The 16651-nt window shown below is 36.3% G+C and overlaps 1 protein-coding gene across 1 annotated transcript; it reads right to left on the reverse strand.

Moving 5' to 3' along the window:
• Positions 1 to 8543: 8543 nt before the first annotated feature.
• On the reverse strand, positions 8544 to 15789 carry LOC134791603 (uncharacterized). The gene is made up of 7 exons (XM_063762652.1): positions 15666 to 15789; positions 14938 to 15111; positions 13351 to 13502; positions 11771 to 11816; positions 11485 to 11565; positions 10758 to 10861; positions 8544 to 8651 (listed from the first exon to the last, which is right to left on the reverse strand). Exons 1-7 carry the CDS (start codon positions 15681 to 15683, stop codon positions 8570 to 8572), a joined length of 657 nt encoding a protein of 218 aa, XP_063618722.1. The 5' UTR covers positions 15684 to 15789; the 3' UTR covers positions 8544 to 8569.
• Between the last annotated feature and the right edge of the window lie 862 nt (positions 15790 to 16651).

Consider the following 16651-nt stretch of genomic DNA (forward strand, 5'->3'; position numbering starts at 1 on the left):
AATATTTCAAAATTTATCAGCAGATAAATTTTGAAATCTTTAGCCCTTTTTTATTTGTGAAGCTTTGAATTGATGCATGATTGATCATGCGAGGTTGAATATTTTTTTTATATATTCTGAAGTGTTTTGATTAACAGGAAATACTCATATGTGTGGCTGTACTTAATAATAGCTGATCGGAAGTTTTCATCGTAGTAAAACTAAGGATATTTTTTCGCCTAAATATTTGCCTTAAACTTTCTTATTTAACAGATAAACAAGACTTGTTTTGTTCCTTTAGTAAAACTTTTCTCATTTTTTCTTTACGTGTATAAATAAGTTCATTGACCTTTCACACTATACACTTCAGCAACAGGACCAACACAACACTTGAATGAACTGTGACCCAATATATATTATGGCTCCTCTACACCATGGTATAATAATATACTCCGCCTGGTACTCCATTCCCGTCTTTTCTAGGTCACCTAACTGACACGGGCCTACGTCATCATGCGACAGCGCTATATGATAATATGCGATAGCGCTATATATAGCGGCCATGTTGTTGTGACGTAGGCCCGTGTCACTCTGGGAATGGAAGACCATGTTTTATTAGACTATGCTCTACACGATGGGCCAACGCCGGCCACTCCAAGGGACGCAGCGTTATGCGTATGCGTTAGAGGGAGCAAGTGATATTACTATCTCATTCTACCGCATGGCTGCGTCCCTTGGAGTGGCCGGCGTTGGCCCATCGTGTAGAGAAGCCATTCAATATTTGGGAGGCCAACCTTTGCTCGGAAAACATACCTATAAAAACTCAAAAATGCGCGTTTTCCCAGAGATAAGACCTAGCTAGATCGGTTTATCGCCCCCAAAAACCCCCATATAGCAAATTTCATCGAAATCGTTAGAGCCGTTTCCGAGATCCCCGAAATATATAGGACTTGCTCGTTTAAAGGTATTATTATTAGATAAATAGATAATGTTCCGAAGTTAAAATTCAACTGTAAATGAACAATCAAATGTATTTAGTAAGTTATTTTGTTTTTGCGCTCCCTACAGACGAGTATCCCATTCGTTTTTTTTTTAAACGGAAATTTACTATGTTATCATTCGAAAAACGCAGACGCGATACATATCCCCAAAAGGAGATAAATATTTTATGTCATAATTCACCCGAGCCATAAAAAGGGTGAGCGCAGACGAGCGTCTCGAGATGACTTTGCTCCCACGTTAGCTTAAGGAGAAAATGGCATTCCTATGAGCTGATACAAGAGTGATGTTACGGATAATAATAATTTCCAGTCACATTAGCTAGCTGTCTTAATAATGATCTACTTAAAGTATGTAGTTACTTGCGAGATTTAACTTTTCATAAAGGACTATGAACTCTATAACATATCAAAACCTCAAGGTATTTAACTGATACCACATTTTCCATACTTTAGGTCCGGGGTCCTTTAATTCAAATCTTTCTCTGATTCAGTTTTCCAATAGAATATGGATAAAAAATAAAATACCATATAGGAACAATAAGCAGATAGATCACTTTAAAAAAACGTAGCTACTTAGAGCAGTATCGTGTAGTTTGGCTAACGTATCATGCCGAGCCGAGGTGACTGGCTCGACTGAATATTTGAGAGAAGCGAATAATTGACCTGAAAATAATAAATTTCCACATGGGAAAATTGACCCAAAACATAAATAAGTAAATTTGTTCAAATAAAAAATTACGAGTATTATACTATTTTAACAGTCAAAAAGATAACAATAACTACGTTTATTTTCTTATTTGGTTTTAACGTACCGGTCTTCTCTTTTCTTACACTCATCCACACGTAGGTCATACAAATAAGTTTTCACCTCAGCAGCTCGAACAAGGGTACTTTGCTTCGTAAAAACAGTGAGTGAGACAAAATGACATTCAAGTGACCTTTATAGTCAAAAGTCATTTCAACATGCGGGGTCTAATACAAGATAGAAATACTTGGGTTCTATTATCTCTATCCCTTTCACACTGTTAGCAAAAAGAAACAGACAAAAAAAAGTTAAAACGACATTCAACGCTATATTGACGGTTTATAATAGAACCCCGAAAAAACTTCAGACCGCATCGTTCCAAACCACGTACGAGTATGAATTCTTAGTAATAAATTAATAAAAATAAAGTTGTAGATTTGATAAAAACTAATAAAATACTATATTTTAGGTATTTTATTGTACAGTTAAAATAATTAACTCAAAAAATACACAGACTATCATGCAAAATTAATTATTTTACTTTTAAGAATTTCTACCATAGTTGACAAATAGTACGTATCCGCAATTCGGACCGTATCATACAAAGTTTTTTTTTATCAAAAAAAAGTTGTCGATTGAAGTGTCAGTTGGTGTCCGTTATTTCCATATTATTTTACTGAAATTTATTATTAAGTTTTGTTTTTGTGTTCGATTGCGGTAATTAAACTTAATTGTTTATATATCTTGAGAAAACATGAGTGCAGGTATTAAGTGATGAAGAAGGATTACATTTTTCAAGTTGCCTAATAGGTAAGTTCTCTCTGCTGAGATGAAAAATTTTGTGTACTACACGAGATCAAAGTTATTTACATCTCGTGCGCTTTTGAGTCCCTTACTACGCTCAAGATTCTAAATTAGAATCTATAGAATCTTTCGCTTGCACGGGACTCGAAATAAGCACTCGAAGAAATATCAAACTTTGATCTCTTGTTGTACAAATAACTATTAATAAGTAGCACCCGAATGCATACTCAAACAGAAAGTACAAAATATTCCCATTATTCTGAACATTCATTAAAAAAAACATTAATTTCGAAGCCGGGTGAATATCGATAATTTACCAAACTAAGAGACACCAATCAAATTTTCCGAAATTCGCTACAATATTATCTTATAATTGGAAAAGTTTGGCCACAAAAACGAGGGTTGCCCGCAAAAGAACTATAAAATGGCAGTTAACAGTCCCAAACGACGTCTCAATACCATTAGTGTAAAATATTTGAGTAGGTAACAAACTTTGGTGGAACAGACCACTCTTCGTCCACTTGATGAAAATTAGATTTTTGTTGGAGCAATTCTTCTCGCAAGTGACCATAAAATATTGGCAAGGCAAAGTCGTAAATCTTTTACTATACCGACATAGTTTCGAAAGTATCTTGTGAATTGTGTACGAAAGAAGTAGGTACAACATTGTTTAAGGAATTTATGAACATAAATATTTTGTACGCCTGCGAGTGTGTATGCGAAATGGATACTCTCAGAATTATACAAACGTGAAATCATCAGATTCAAAAGTTCAGGATAATACATCCGAGGCCGAAAACCGACCCGATCGATATAACTAAATTATATATTTTTTTAACCAAAGTTTATAAAACTGACCGCTAAGTAAAGTGAAATACTTATATTATTTACGTGTTCAAACTGTATAAAAGTAATTTAAAGAAAACTGCGAAGATAAACAACCGAAGCGACATTGACTTTCTTCAGTTTGAGTTTTAAGGCCAATTTTCTCAGGTTCAGGTAATAAAAGTTTGGCCAAAAATATAAATCGTCTTTGAAATATAAGCCATGTGATTGAATTACCTAATCAGACCTTACCTTTACCTTACCTTACCTTTACCTTACCTTATCTTTACCTTTAAGCTTGTTCCACATTCCAAATATGTATTACATTTTAATAAATCGTGAAATGCTCATTCACATAACAATACGTCGTATTAAAGATTATGAAACTGTCAGCGCTTTCTTAATACATTTCTACTTGGGTATGTAATTTAATCATCATTCATTCCATTCCTCTCTATATTTCAAGACCGATGCGCTTACGATTATTTTATTCGTAACACGTCAGAGCGTCAACAACTAGGATGCCGATCCTGGCTTAACCATTTGATCTGGTTTTCATCTCATTTTGATACGACCTTGGGCCGTGTCATCCAGCAGCTCACGCGCATCAATAAGAGCGATTGACATTGTTCATTAAGTATTTAAAATTCTACATTCGGTATTTGACCTATAATTTATTGATTCGATTTATTTTATTTTAATGCATTAACAATGGTAGGTTATGTAGTCTCATTTACTTAATTTATTGCTGTATATGTCTATTTTTCATGTTTCCTATTATTAATCAATTTATTGTATCTAATTACAATTAGAAGTGAATATTGCATGTTAGACACTAAGGATCACTTGATTTAGATTTAGATTTAGATTTATTTATTTCATAATATGAAATTACAATATAAATTATTTTACACTAATCTATACGAATTTATATTATGATCGTCAAGTAGGAAAATAACAATTGATTATAATTATACAAATGTCAAGCAATACACAATTTAAAAACCATTATAATTTATAAGCAATCGATTAATTAACTAAATTATTAACAACACATTAACTCCATCACACCACCATCCATCACATTAACTCGGGGTTAAACCGTTAACCCGTGTCAAATTGTACTGGCAACCATGGTAACTCCAGATTTAACCGGTTAACTCGTAAGGTTTAGCTTGTCGTGTTGATTTAATAAAAAATAATGATAATGAAAATTTCGACAGCGGAAGAGTGATTGTTGATCACGGTCACGGTCGTATCAAAACGAGATGCAACTATCATATTGTTAGATCAAAATCGGCCTCCAATATTCGAGGCATCCCAGGTATTCAACAATCACTGCCAACCCCGTATGCCAATCTTGCGCACCTTTCAACGTTGGACTTGCTATTCGTTTTTTGGCATGCAATATCCTATGCAGTGCGGGACGGTTTACGCTGTGACGATTTGTTTTAGTTGCAAATACGGGCGAGCGATTGTTCTAAAAATAAACTGTGAAACTCGATTTATTAATTTGTTATGAACGTTTATACATATTCTAAGGCCTGTCCATGAAAAAAAGTGGTCATTCATAGTATGGTAAATCTATTAACTGATGAATGTAATTTTTTTTTTGTCGAAAAAATATAATAATATGACAGTTGTACAAGCCAGCCTTTGTGGCACCTCTTTTGTGGGCACTTTCAATGCATTATCCAGGAAAATTTACCACAAAACAATTATTGGGACTATGAAAGATATGGCGAAGGCGAATAATGGATTGGATGATCTCCGTCGAGACTATTTTAGTTAAATGAAGGTGTACCGTGTTCACCGACTTTAATGTCTAAGCCATTTGAATGTGTTGTTTTTATGTTTGATGATGAATTTCAATTATTTTTAATTAATAATTAATGTCCCTGACGAAATCCTATTAAATTACTGGGGGACCTAAGATAGGTGGGTAAGTTTTATTTATTTATTTTAATAGTTTTAATTTTTTTAGTTTATAGTTAATTTAAGTTATTTATATTTAATCAAATTCAAATGAATGTTATAAAAAAATATATATATTGAATTAAATTACTTTCGCTTTTAAATAATTCATATCATTCCTAGGTACCTACACATACTTACCTACTCCACTATTACCTATATATCAAATTCAAACCACAAGGATTCTCTCTCTCTCCGTTTTTTTTGTCAACAATGGGGTTTAATCCCAACACAGTGGTAAATATGGCGGCAACATTCTGGTACAATTTAAATGCCTTGCCAAAGTTCGGCACAGTGTTAGATTAGAACACATTAAATAGCATGCAGAAATATCAAAGTTACAGTCGTCCGGGACAGTTTCGAAAACTGCACGTAATTTGTGTGGTTGCCGGTTAACTTTGTAGTAACTGGCGGATGGAATTTCTCTAATTTATAGCGAGTCCTGTATAAAAGGTATATTGTAAGTTGTTTTCTTAAGAATTATAATTGGAATACAATAATCGTGCGAAAGTACCTACTATGGAAATGAAAAAATTAAAGTCTTGAAATATGTACTAGTAGGTGCATATAAAAAAATAAACGGGCACTTTAAAAAACCTATCCTATTTATGCCGAATGAGTTGTGGGGCAAAATCACTTCAGTTTGGGAGCCCGAAAACTCAAATCGGGGATCTGGCAGACCCTGCCAGCGATGGCGGGATGAACTGGATTCCTTCTTAAAGGAGTGGCCAGACAGCACTGGTCAGAGATCTGTGGAGAAATTGGGCGGAGGCCTTTGCCCAGCAGTGGGAGACGACAGGCTCCAAATAATAAATAATAATAGTAATTTATTCTCTAGGTAGACATTTTTATATACCTATATATATATGTTACCATTATGACCCGTTTCAAATTAAATTGAGTCCATATAAAGAAATCTTTTACTTAACGCAATGGCAAAGACATATGTAACTTCGTATAAGATGAATAAAGTCTAAGGAAAAAACGTGCCTTCGGAAATCAAGATAAAGTCATTCTCGGATAGATGGCGCACACACCTTTAGCCTATGCTCGGCTAGATGGCGTGTCGACAGATGGCAGTAAATTTACTGTGACTACAAAATTTACTATGACAGGACCCCTCTATACTATCTATTCTCTTTGGCAATGGTTCATGGAATTTAATTTTAAAGCAGGGTGTTTGTTTTACATAAATATTACAAGGTAGCATTTTCAAAGAAAGCTTTGTAATTATCCATGCTGTGCAGAATATTAAATTAAAACTTTTCCTTCCTCAGTACAGGAATTTAAAGGTAAAGTTCCCAACAGTCCAAGAAAAGTAAATTTAATTAACGCTATACATATAATTTAAAAGGGTAGCTTCAAAGCTTCATTATATTTGGCTAGATGTTTGTAGATAAAAAGGGGTTATCAACTTATCATAAATCACTTATACAACTTTGTTCGTATAGCAATCTGCACAGTAAATCATATTGTTTTTGTTGACAAAATTTATTTGTAGGTCCTGCAATCTGCTAACTACCTACATTCTATTGATCCACTTTACTTGTAAAATTTAATAGTATGAAGTGAACCAATTTAACTAGAGTTTATTTGTGTGTTTTTTGTATCTTAAAGTTAAGAACTGAAGTAAAATAAATGGATGAGCACAATTCTTATGCAATATACTTATGTATCCATAAATTAGGCTCCATTTTGATTATACCTTGTTCACCTTGTTCACAACAACATAAGAGGCAATTTTATTATTGCATCACGTACTAATATACCTATAGCTCATTAGTTGCATTTAATAATGTTAAACTATTACACTCGTAGAGCACAACCACGGCAAAAACAGTGTTTTCTCCGGGGCGTATTAGAACTTACAAAACATTATTTTGACCCCATTTTAATACTCTCGCTTATACTAATAGGAGTCCACTTATACCCTTAACTTCTCGAAATCGGGTAAAAAGAGAAATAAGTCGTCATTTTTTAATTACCTCCTATTTTTGTGATCCGAATTCCCGTTATTTCAAATAGATATATTGTGATTTCAATAAATATTAGGTTTCAAAGCTTACCTTCTTCTTCCTCGCGTTATCCCGGCATTTTGCCACGGCTCATGGGAGCCTGGGGTCCGCTTGACAACTAATCCCATGGATTGACATAGACACTAGTTTTTACGAAAGCGACTGCCATCTGACCTTCCAACCCAGAGGGGAAACTAGGCCTTATTGGGATTAGTCCGGTTTCCTCACGATGTTTTCCTTCACCGAAAAGCAACTGGTAAATATCAAATGATATATTTCGTACATAAGTTCCGAAAAACTCATTGGTACAAGCCAGGGTTTGAACCCGCGACCTCCGGATTGAAAGTTGCACGCTCTTACCGCTAGGCCACCAGTGCTTTTTAGGGTATTTCAAAGCTTACCTATACTTTGAAATATACCTATGTATTTTATTTTAACACAGGCAGTTTTCCGCAACTCGAAATGTGATACCTACCTAAGTATCTACGAAATAAAGTAACACATTTTCGATAACGGCAAAAATACATTTCGGAAGATACGAGTATACCCAGAGAGGGCCTACCGCGAACCACGTTCGACGTGTTGCCTCCCTGTTACACTTATGTACGAATTTACACGTGTGACAGAGAGGCAACACGTCGAACGTGTTGCGCGGTAGGCCCACAGTTTTGTTTATCCTCCCTTTATTTTGGCTACTGCCAACGTTTGCTTAAACTGGCTTAAAGCGATCCATTCCGAGTTAATTACATTTTCAATTCCAAATATTTCATGCGTGAAATCCCTCCTCCTTGCAAACTGAATAAAATATAATGAGGGTTCAACATACCTACATACCTACATTAAAATAATGCCCTTAAGTAAAAAAGCCAAATACCTACTTATAGGTTAGGTTCTACTACTATTCACCAGCAGGCGAATTATAGAGTCGTACCAAGAAAAGTCTGCAGCGGATTTGATAGCCCACGCAGTGCAAATGTTATTAATACGTCATAATTTCATAGAATTTGTTATAGGGCTCGTTATTGGGACTCCCAAACTGCTGGGAAGGCGTAATTAAGTCATCTACTTCAGTGTAATCACGTAATAAAAATGGCTCCTACCTCGTTGCGAATAAGAATTTAGTGCTATTGATAGATTGCCAAACTATCTTACCGCTTTGATATTTCAATTCAGGTCATTCTTTAATATTAAAAACATATATTTTGTTAAAAATTGTTTATTAAATTTCAGTTATCAACTTCCACAGTCGGAGCTATATCCGGTTTGCTTTCCTTTCCAATTCCGTTGCTTTTTATTAAAATTCTGTCCCTGTAATAAGAAAAATGTGTCACAGATGGGAAAACGATAGCAGAGAGTAAATATTTATGTTGCTTTGCAGAAAAAGTAGCGATCTTAAATAAAATAGTTAATCTAAAACCAAGATTCTGTGAAAGTGTGTGTTTCTTCGTGTAAAAATGTTGACCTGACGGGTGGATACTGGCGTTTTAGTTGACTATACTAGACGTTTTTTTTTTGGATGTTATGGCTATGTCGTAGTTAGATCGTATAATCCGCCGTATTACATTACGGCTAGCCGTTTTCAAAAACAGGGGCGTTTTGAAATGCGGCGGTTCGACGATTAGCCGGATTGTCATTGCGATACGTTCTTCAATAAGACGGCCTACGTTTAGCCGCATCGTACTACTTAGATTGTAGAGTGACCAGTTCTTTCGGTCGCCTACGTAACCGGAGTTTGACAATGTTTGCAATTTAATTTATTTTTACCATGGTCCCACCGCACTACATGTGTTTCTTTTCCAAAACATTTACTTCACAACTTAAATAGACGAGCCCCGCTCAGGCTCCTATTTCTGGGCGGTTTGTCCTTCGGGCATCTGAAGCTACCTAACGAACCTAACCGACTTACCTACCTACGCTTTTTTCCCCAAAGTGTAATGTTTTCACGGACGTCTCACTAAATCAATAAGTAGGTAGGTAGGTTAGGTTCGTTAAGTAGCTTTAGATGCCCGAAGGGCAAACCGCTCAGAAATAGGAGCCCCGCGAAGCTTGCTGGGCTTCGTCTACTTAAGTTGCGAAGGAAATGTTTTTTGAAAAGAAACAGTCCGACGAACTCCAGATTTGATGGACACCCCAGCGTTTTTCATAGTTTGTTGTTGTTATGTTAGGCAGCGCCACGAGTATTAATAATGGGAACTAAAAACTGTCAAAGCGGCGGCATGATAAAACGGTGTCAGTCAATTTCGATCCCACAGTGTTAAAAAGTGACGGTTATTTTATCAGTTTTATCACGTGAATAAAGCCATACATAATAGGTACGCCTACAGCTGTTAAAGCCATCCATAATAGGTACGCCTACAGCTGTTAAAGCCATCCATAATAGGTACGCCTACAGCTGTTAAAGCCATCCATAATAGGTACGCCTACAGCTGTTAATTAGAGACACAAGGGTTAGACAACTACTACAATTCATAACTCTTTGCTATAACCATAGATAAAAAATACATAGAGTGCTCACTCCATGCATCAGTTTTAGTACAAAATCGACTATTATTTTCGTAGTCGACATCTAGCATCGAGTAGCGGAATTATCAGTACTGCTACTTGACAATAGACGTTCCGACGACCGAAAAATCTAATGCTCAGCAACTTTCATTTGATACTATAACCGGATTAACCGGAACTCTATTTTCAACTCCCTCTGCTTTTAAAATTACTTGTAAATTGTCGTTCAATACAATTTTCGTAAGTCGCGACACGCGACACTATAGAGAATTCTAGTATCAAGTAGCGGGACTGATAATTTCGCTACGCGATGCTAGCTAGATGTCGACTGCGAAAATAATAGTCGTTTTGGTAACAAAACTGATGTATGGAGTGAGCACTCTATTCTTACTATATTTCTCTATGCTATAACGTAATCGTCCCGTGGTTGTTATTAAAGTATTGACTCGCTGTATTACATTACGGCTAGCCGTGTTGAAGAACGTATGGCGTCGAATACATTCCGGCGGATTTTCATTCAGCCGCATTCAATCCGGCTCATCGTTAAACCGCCGCATTTCAAAACGCCCCTGTTTTTGAAAACGGCTAGCCGTAATGTAATACGGCGGATTATACGATCCGACTGCGACAGCTATACTAGACGTACGCACATTATAGTATTGCCATATCTAAGCCGCTTATAGCGAGAATATCTCAGGGACAAATATAATCTTGTAAAGGACGGTAGACCGGGCCGTGTCCGGGCCCGAGCTTCCGGCGCTTACTTTTCTATGACAGATGACAGGTGATCACGTGATGCTTTCCATAGAAAACAAAGCGCCATAAGCTCCGGCCCGGACATGGCCTGGTCTAACGTGAGTTATCCTTTAAAGCTTTAAATAGGCAAAATAAAAGTATGACTCCTAAACTTACGAATGCTTCGCCACATAGCGACTGGGGACCAGAAAACAGTTCGATTCGCGGTACATTATGTCCCGTTTTTTGTTGGTCGGCCACGCCAGACTCCACGCATCGTTCTAAAATACAGTAGACTCATTTTTAATTGTTCTTTATATAATTTTTTTTGTATTTTTTTATTATATCGTTCAGTATAAGAATTGATCTAAAAACATCTACAATAACTTCCTTTTTGGTGCTTCAAAGTGTATCTCAAGTCTCAATCTTATATTCAGACCATACTTTGTATAAAAATACGATGGCATTTTTTTTTATTTACTTAATAGCTTTTGCCACATTTATAAGAAAGTATGCACGCACCATAATATTTATTGTTTGATAAATTTACCATATTATTATCACTATAGCTACTTAAAATATATTATAATAGTTTTTTCCCTATTATTTTTCTTAAAAGTAGGTAAATACACGAATCATGCTTAAATAACGAGGCTTTGCGGGGCGGGAACAGTACTGGTAAACCGGGGTGACTTTGAAATGCATGGGCGGCATTATATTTTTATGCGTGATTTTTTGGTAGGTAGGTAGTAAGCAAACAATAATTCGTAATAATCTATCTTCTAACATAAACAGTTTGAGAGAATAATGAATAAGTAATGCTAATTTAGTGGCCATTTAATAACTTTCAAAGTAACCCCAACATTTCCTAAAGTTACCCCATTTTACGTACCGCGAAACTTACCGTTTTGGCGCCTTTAAAAACTACTTTTTTTCTTGACGATTTCACCTCCCGCACGCGTCGTTTCTCCTCTTGTTCATCTTCCTGAAAATTTACTATTATTTAATTTACTTCCTTAGTATTTTTGTTACTTAATTTTATGATCTCACATCTCTATCAAAACTATTTAACCCCAAACCGACGCAAAAAGAGAGACGTTATAAATTTGACCGATATGTGTGTGAGAGAGTGTGTCTGTCTGTGGCATCAAAGCTTTTAATGAAAAAAAAACAGTTGTATGAAAACTTACAAAAACATCTTGATAAACTGTGTGAACTGTTTCTTCAACATCAGGCCTGAAAACATAAGAGTGGGGTTATGGCCTTGGTTACATAAATATTAAACTTAAAAAAAAAATAACCATAATTAAAACGTATTTCAATCCTAAAATATTCACAAATAATTTTACAACAGGTATTTCTCTAAAAAACCGGTCAAGTGCGATTCGGACTCGCGCACAAAGGGTTCCGTACCATTATCAAAAAATCACGTTTGTTGTATGGGAGCCACTTAAATATTTATTTTATTCTGTTTTTAGTATTTGTTGTTATAGCGGCAACAGAAATACATCATCTGTAAAAATTTCAACTGTCTAGCTATCACGGTTCATGAGATACAGCCTGGTGACTGACAGACAGACAGACGGACAGTGGAGTCTTAGTAATAGGGTCCCGTTTTTACGCTTTGGGTACGGAACCCTAAAAATAACACTACACAGCTCCATTCTAATTACAAGAGCGCGAGTAACAATTTTAAATTAACACGAACAAAATAGTTTTACCCCTAAAACTTTAAATTGGTTCGAAACTTTCAACACATAAATCAAAAATGTGCCTAAATGTGCTATGCTCCAATTTATAGTTTTTATACATTAAAACTATATTGCAACCTAATCGAAATTAAACTTTCGTGAGACATATTTTAAACTCTTTAGACTCGAGCCTGAGGAAGAACCCCCGATGGGCCGAAAACATGTTGCCAATAATAGCGACTAAAAATTCAAGTGAGTGAAACCGTTGTCGTCTAAACAGTATATTGCAACCTCATTTAAGTGTTACAACACGGTAGTATACGGTTTAGTTTAAATCGGCATTAATATATATCAACATACCACAATTTTACTTAGTAGCAAAGTAGGCACATTTACACTTTTAACATTATAATCTAAGCCCATCGTGAGTTTTATTCCCATGAAATAACGCCATGACAATGTGGTTAGTTCAAGTCGAATTAAATAGGTACCGTAAAATGGGGTGAGTAGGGACAAAACTGTCATTCAAGCCTCGATAAAACTTTATTTTTATATGTGGCAAACAGATTTTTATACATAATAAATGTTCCAGTCGTTTGAATTTTAGTTTTTTTATGGTTTTGTGTAGTTCCATTTCATAACTTTAGAGATAAACACGAAATAGTAAGAAATCCCAGCTCACCCCGTAGTTGGGGTGACGAGGGATTTCCTACTAAGGTGAGTTTTGAAAATTGTTCGATCGATACTTTGGGATTATGAACATTATAATAGCTTGATTTTTGTTATTAGAATATATAATTTACGTAGCAGTAGCCTGTAAAAACCAACTCACCCCTCTGTCATCCCTCCTCACGCCATTAATACCCCAACTGCCCTCGTAATCCCTACTCACCCCATTTTACGGTAGCCTAAAACAATGAAACTGAGCGCCGGAAACTTTTTTAAAGACAAAATGTGATTACAAGATCTTCAGGGAATAGTTATAAAGCATAGATGGCAAACTAGGAGTAGAAGTGGTCGCCATGGCCGAAATCGGCCGGAAGGATCAAATATTCATCAAGTTGGGTGAAGGTACTTACGCAGACAGCGCGAACTTAATCTGCAGCCCCGACTCAAGGATCATGTCATGGGCCTCCTGTATCGTGAGCGTGGTGCTGTCAATGTCATTGATACTCGTCAGGTAGTCACCGACTTTGATGCCTGCGTGTTCGGCTCGGCTGCCTTCTTTCACCTACAACCAATATTATGTCATGCTCATGTCACAGAATAAATAACAGTACTAGGTAGAGAACGTTTACTCTCTAACAAAACGGGTCTAATTGTAATTACGACAGATGGCAGCAAGGTGGCAAGCGCGAGCAGGCGTCCGTTCCGTAGCGATGCGGTGCGCGGCAACTACTATCTGCTACACACCAAAATTTATGTGGGCTGCATGTACTTGTAGCGACGCGACGAACTCGCGTAGTGAGCCACGCCTGCTTAGAGCTTATATCGTTCAGGGCCATTTTTCTAAAACGGCCTCTCTGGGTCATACACAGCAATTAGATCCACGTTTCTCCCGTGCCACCATCGCCCGCGTCTCCATACTCTTACCCAATGACATTAATTCAAAATAACGAGAAATACATCTAAAACAATTTCCAAGAAATCAAACGATTCTTCCCTTATATTTCGTGATTCATTTAGCTCGCGGTTTGCAAATGAAAAGGGTTTCAACTTGTCAAGTTTAGGGTATAAAAGGGTGTCGGACCGAAATAATTTACGCACAATCTGAGACAATATAAACCTCGTTTTAATATGGAATTTAGTCCTCATTCAAATTCACTTCATACAGAATTACAGAATACCTACGAACCAGTTTTAAAATAAGGCCATAAAGAGATTAATATTATTATAATTAAACCGTACAGAATAATTTATAGCCAGCTAAAACGAAAATTATTCTTCAAATTTGCCGGTTGAGAATTTTTAATGATGAATTAATTATGTTTTATTCGGAGAATATGGGTTACAGTAGGTAAGTTGATAAAATTTTAATTACATAGCCCACCATAACTCTACTTAGTACCTAAAGCATGTAAATATTAAATTAAAACTTTGTGGCTGTAAAATTCATACAAAATACAGATTCCTTCTTACTAAACTAAATGTAAATACTTACATTAAACTATAACTAGCTCCTTAAAAAATCGCTTAAAGAGTAAACACACAAATCACAAAATTTTTAATATAACACCCAACGTACCTACCTGAGAAACGACCGGGTGGTTCAAACTGACTGACTGACGGATCCACAAAGATCCCTACCGTGGATCGCATTGAAAGCGAGATCCTTGAAAGTGGAGTCAGTAATAAATTTAACAACTTCTCTGGTACCTATGTAACCCTAATGGTCGAGCGCTGCTCTAACTATGGGCTGGAAACAAGCTGGAACCTAATAGGCTTCAGACTATATATAGCTCTTACCTGTGTAACTCGAAGAGGGGTGTTATAAAACGCGCCGCCAGCGAGGCTTAGACCCCAGATCGTGTCATCGAAATTGACCCTCTCGTGGACCCCCTCGTTGCTGGTCTCCCAGATGGTCGGCCGTTGCTCTTACTATGGGCTTGAAACAAGATGCCCAGGTTCCAGACCTAGAACCTAGGCTTCAGACTATTGGCTTTTACCTGTGTAACTCGAAGAGGGGTGTTATAAAACGCGCCGCCAGCGAGGCTTAGGCCCCAGATCGTGTCATCGAAGTTGACCCTCTCGTGGACCCCCTCGTTGCTAGACTCCCAGGAGATGGTCGAGCGCTGCTCCGCTTTGCGAAGCTCCTCAACTAACGCCTTGGGCAGTTTCATCTGAAGATGAGATATTGTGGTGAGATTACAAGTAACCTATGTACCTATGTATATATCCCAATTCATTTTTCTGTAAATTCAAGGATTTGAAAACAATAATTTTGATTTTCATATTATAATCAAAGATAGGTACTTATATATAACACTCTATCCTCTCTGTTATAATTATTGAATTGCTACACCAAAAACACTAACGCATACAATTTTTTTTCATAAAAAATTGTATTTATCAATTTTAGTGTTTGATTACTATAAGTAAATAGAGAAAAAAAAAACTAAACGAATTGTCATGATTGAAACTATTATGTATTACCTACCGATAATTGTACATAATTATAAACAAGCGGTATGCGAAGATATTAGCGCATTTTAAATAAACTCCATTCAGAAATATGTATTGTTTAATAATTACTAAGCTCCTATAATTACTTAATCTTCGATCACAAAAGCCATTGCACAAAGAAACATCCCTTTTAACATAAAAAAATATCGTAAATAAAAACTCGAAGAGTCGGAAACCTTCAGCCATGAAACTAACGAAATCTACAACTTACATTTTTAATCTCCTCCATTTTCCTAGGATATCGCAAACTTAGTTATTACCGCTATTATTAAAAATCGCAACGTTTACACTTTCTTCTGGCTCCTGCGAATGAATGAACACTTTTTGCTGGCAAGAGTGAATGGTGAATGAATGAATGAATGAATGAATGGCGAGTCTTATTAGAGGGGCGCCCGCGCAAGGGCTAATAGTTGGGCGGTATTAATATATTTTAATTGGCATGGAATTTATCGGCGATTAATCGTTCTAGATTGACGTGTTAAGGGGATGGCATTAGGAATGAGATGACTGGTAAAAAGGGAACAATGATAATCAGTCCGTAGCTATAGTATTCACTTCTTACCAACCGCCTCAATTAATCGGTAGACGTATAAGTCGTATAAGTACTAGAGATGGGCCGAATATTCGGTAAGTAATTATACGGTATTCGGCATATTCGGCAAGTTTTCCAATGTGTCTTATTCCAATCTTGTTGTGAATCACTATAAAATGTAAGGCCCTCCAGAACTTTTCAACTACTTATACTGTCTTTCACATGTTTTCACCCAGGCGTATTATGGATCGCTTTATCCATGTGATAAAATAACACCGCGGGATAGAAAGTGACGGATATCGTTTTATCACGCTGTCACGTAGACAATAACGACCATCATATCCGTACAGTACGGATGAGGATGGTCGTTTTTGTCTACGTGACACCGTGATAAAACGGTGTCCGTCACTTTCTATCCCGTGAAGTCAAAAAGTGACAGTTATTTTATCATATACATAAAGCCATCCATAATACGCCTGCAGGTTACGTTTTCCCGTTGTTATTAAACACATGATTAGACATGTTGAATCCATAGGATATTTTTGATGATTTGAATATTTGTTTGAGTGCCTTGCCTATAGACCTGTTTGTTTCTAGGGAATTGCCTAGGAAGCGATTCATGTTCAGTGACTAATTGAAGCGTTTTCAATTGTTTTTTAAGAATG

Source organism: Cydia splendana, chromosome 6 (genome assembly GCF_910591565.1).
Source record: "Cydia splendana chromosome 6, ilCydSple1.2, whole genome shotgun sequence".
In the NCBI taxonomy this organism is placed as follows: Eukaryota; Metazoa; Arthropoda; class Insecta; order Lepidoptera; family Tortricidae; genus Cydia; species Cydia splendana.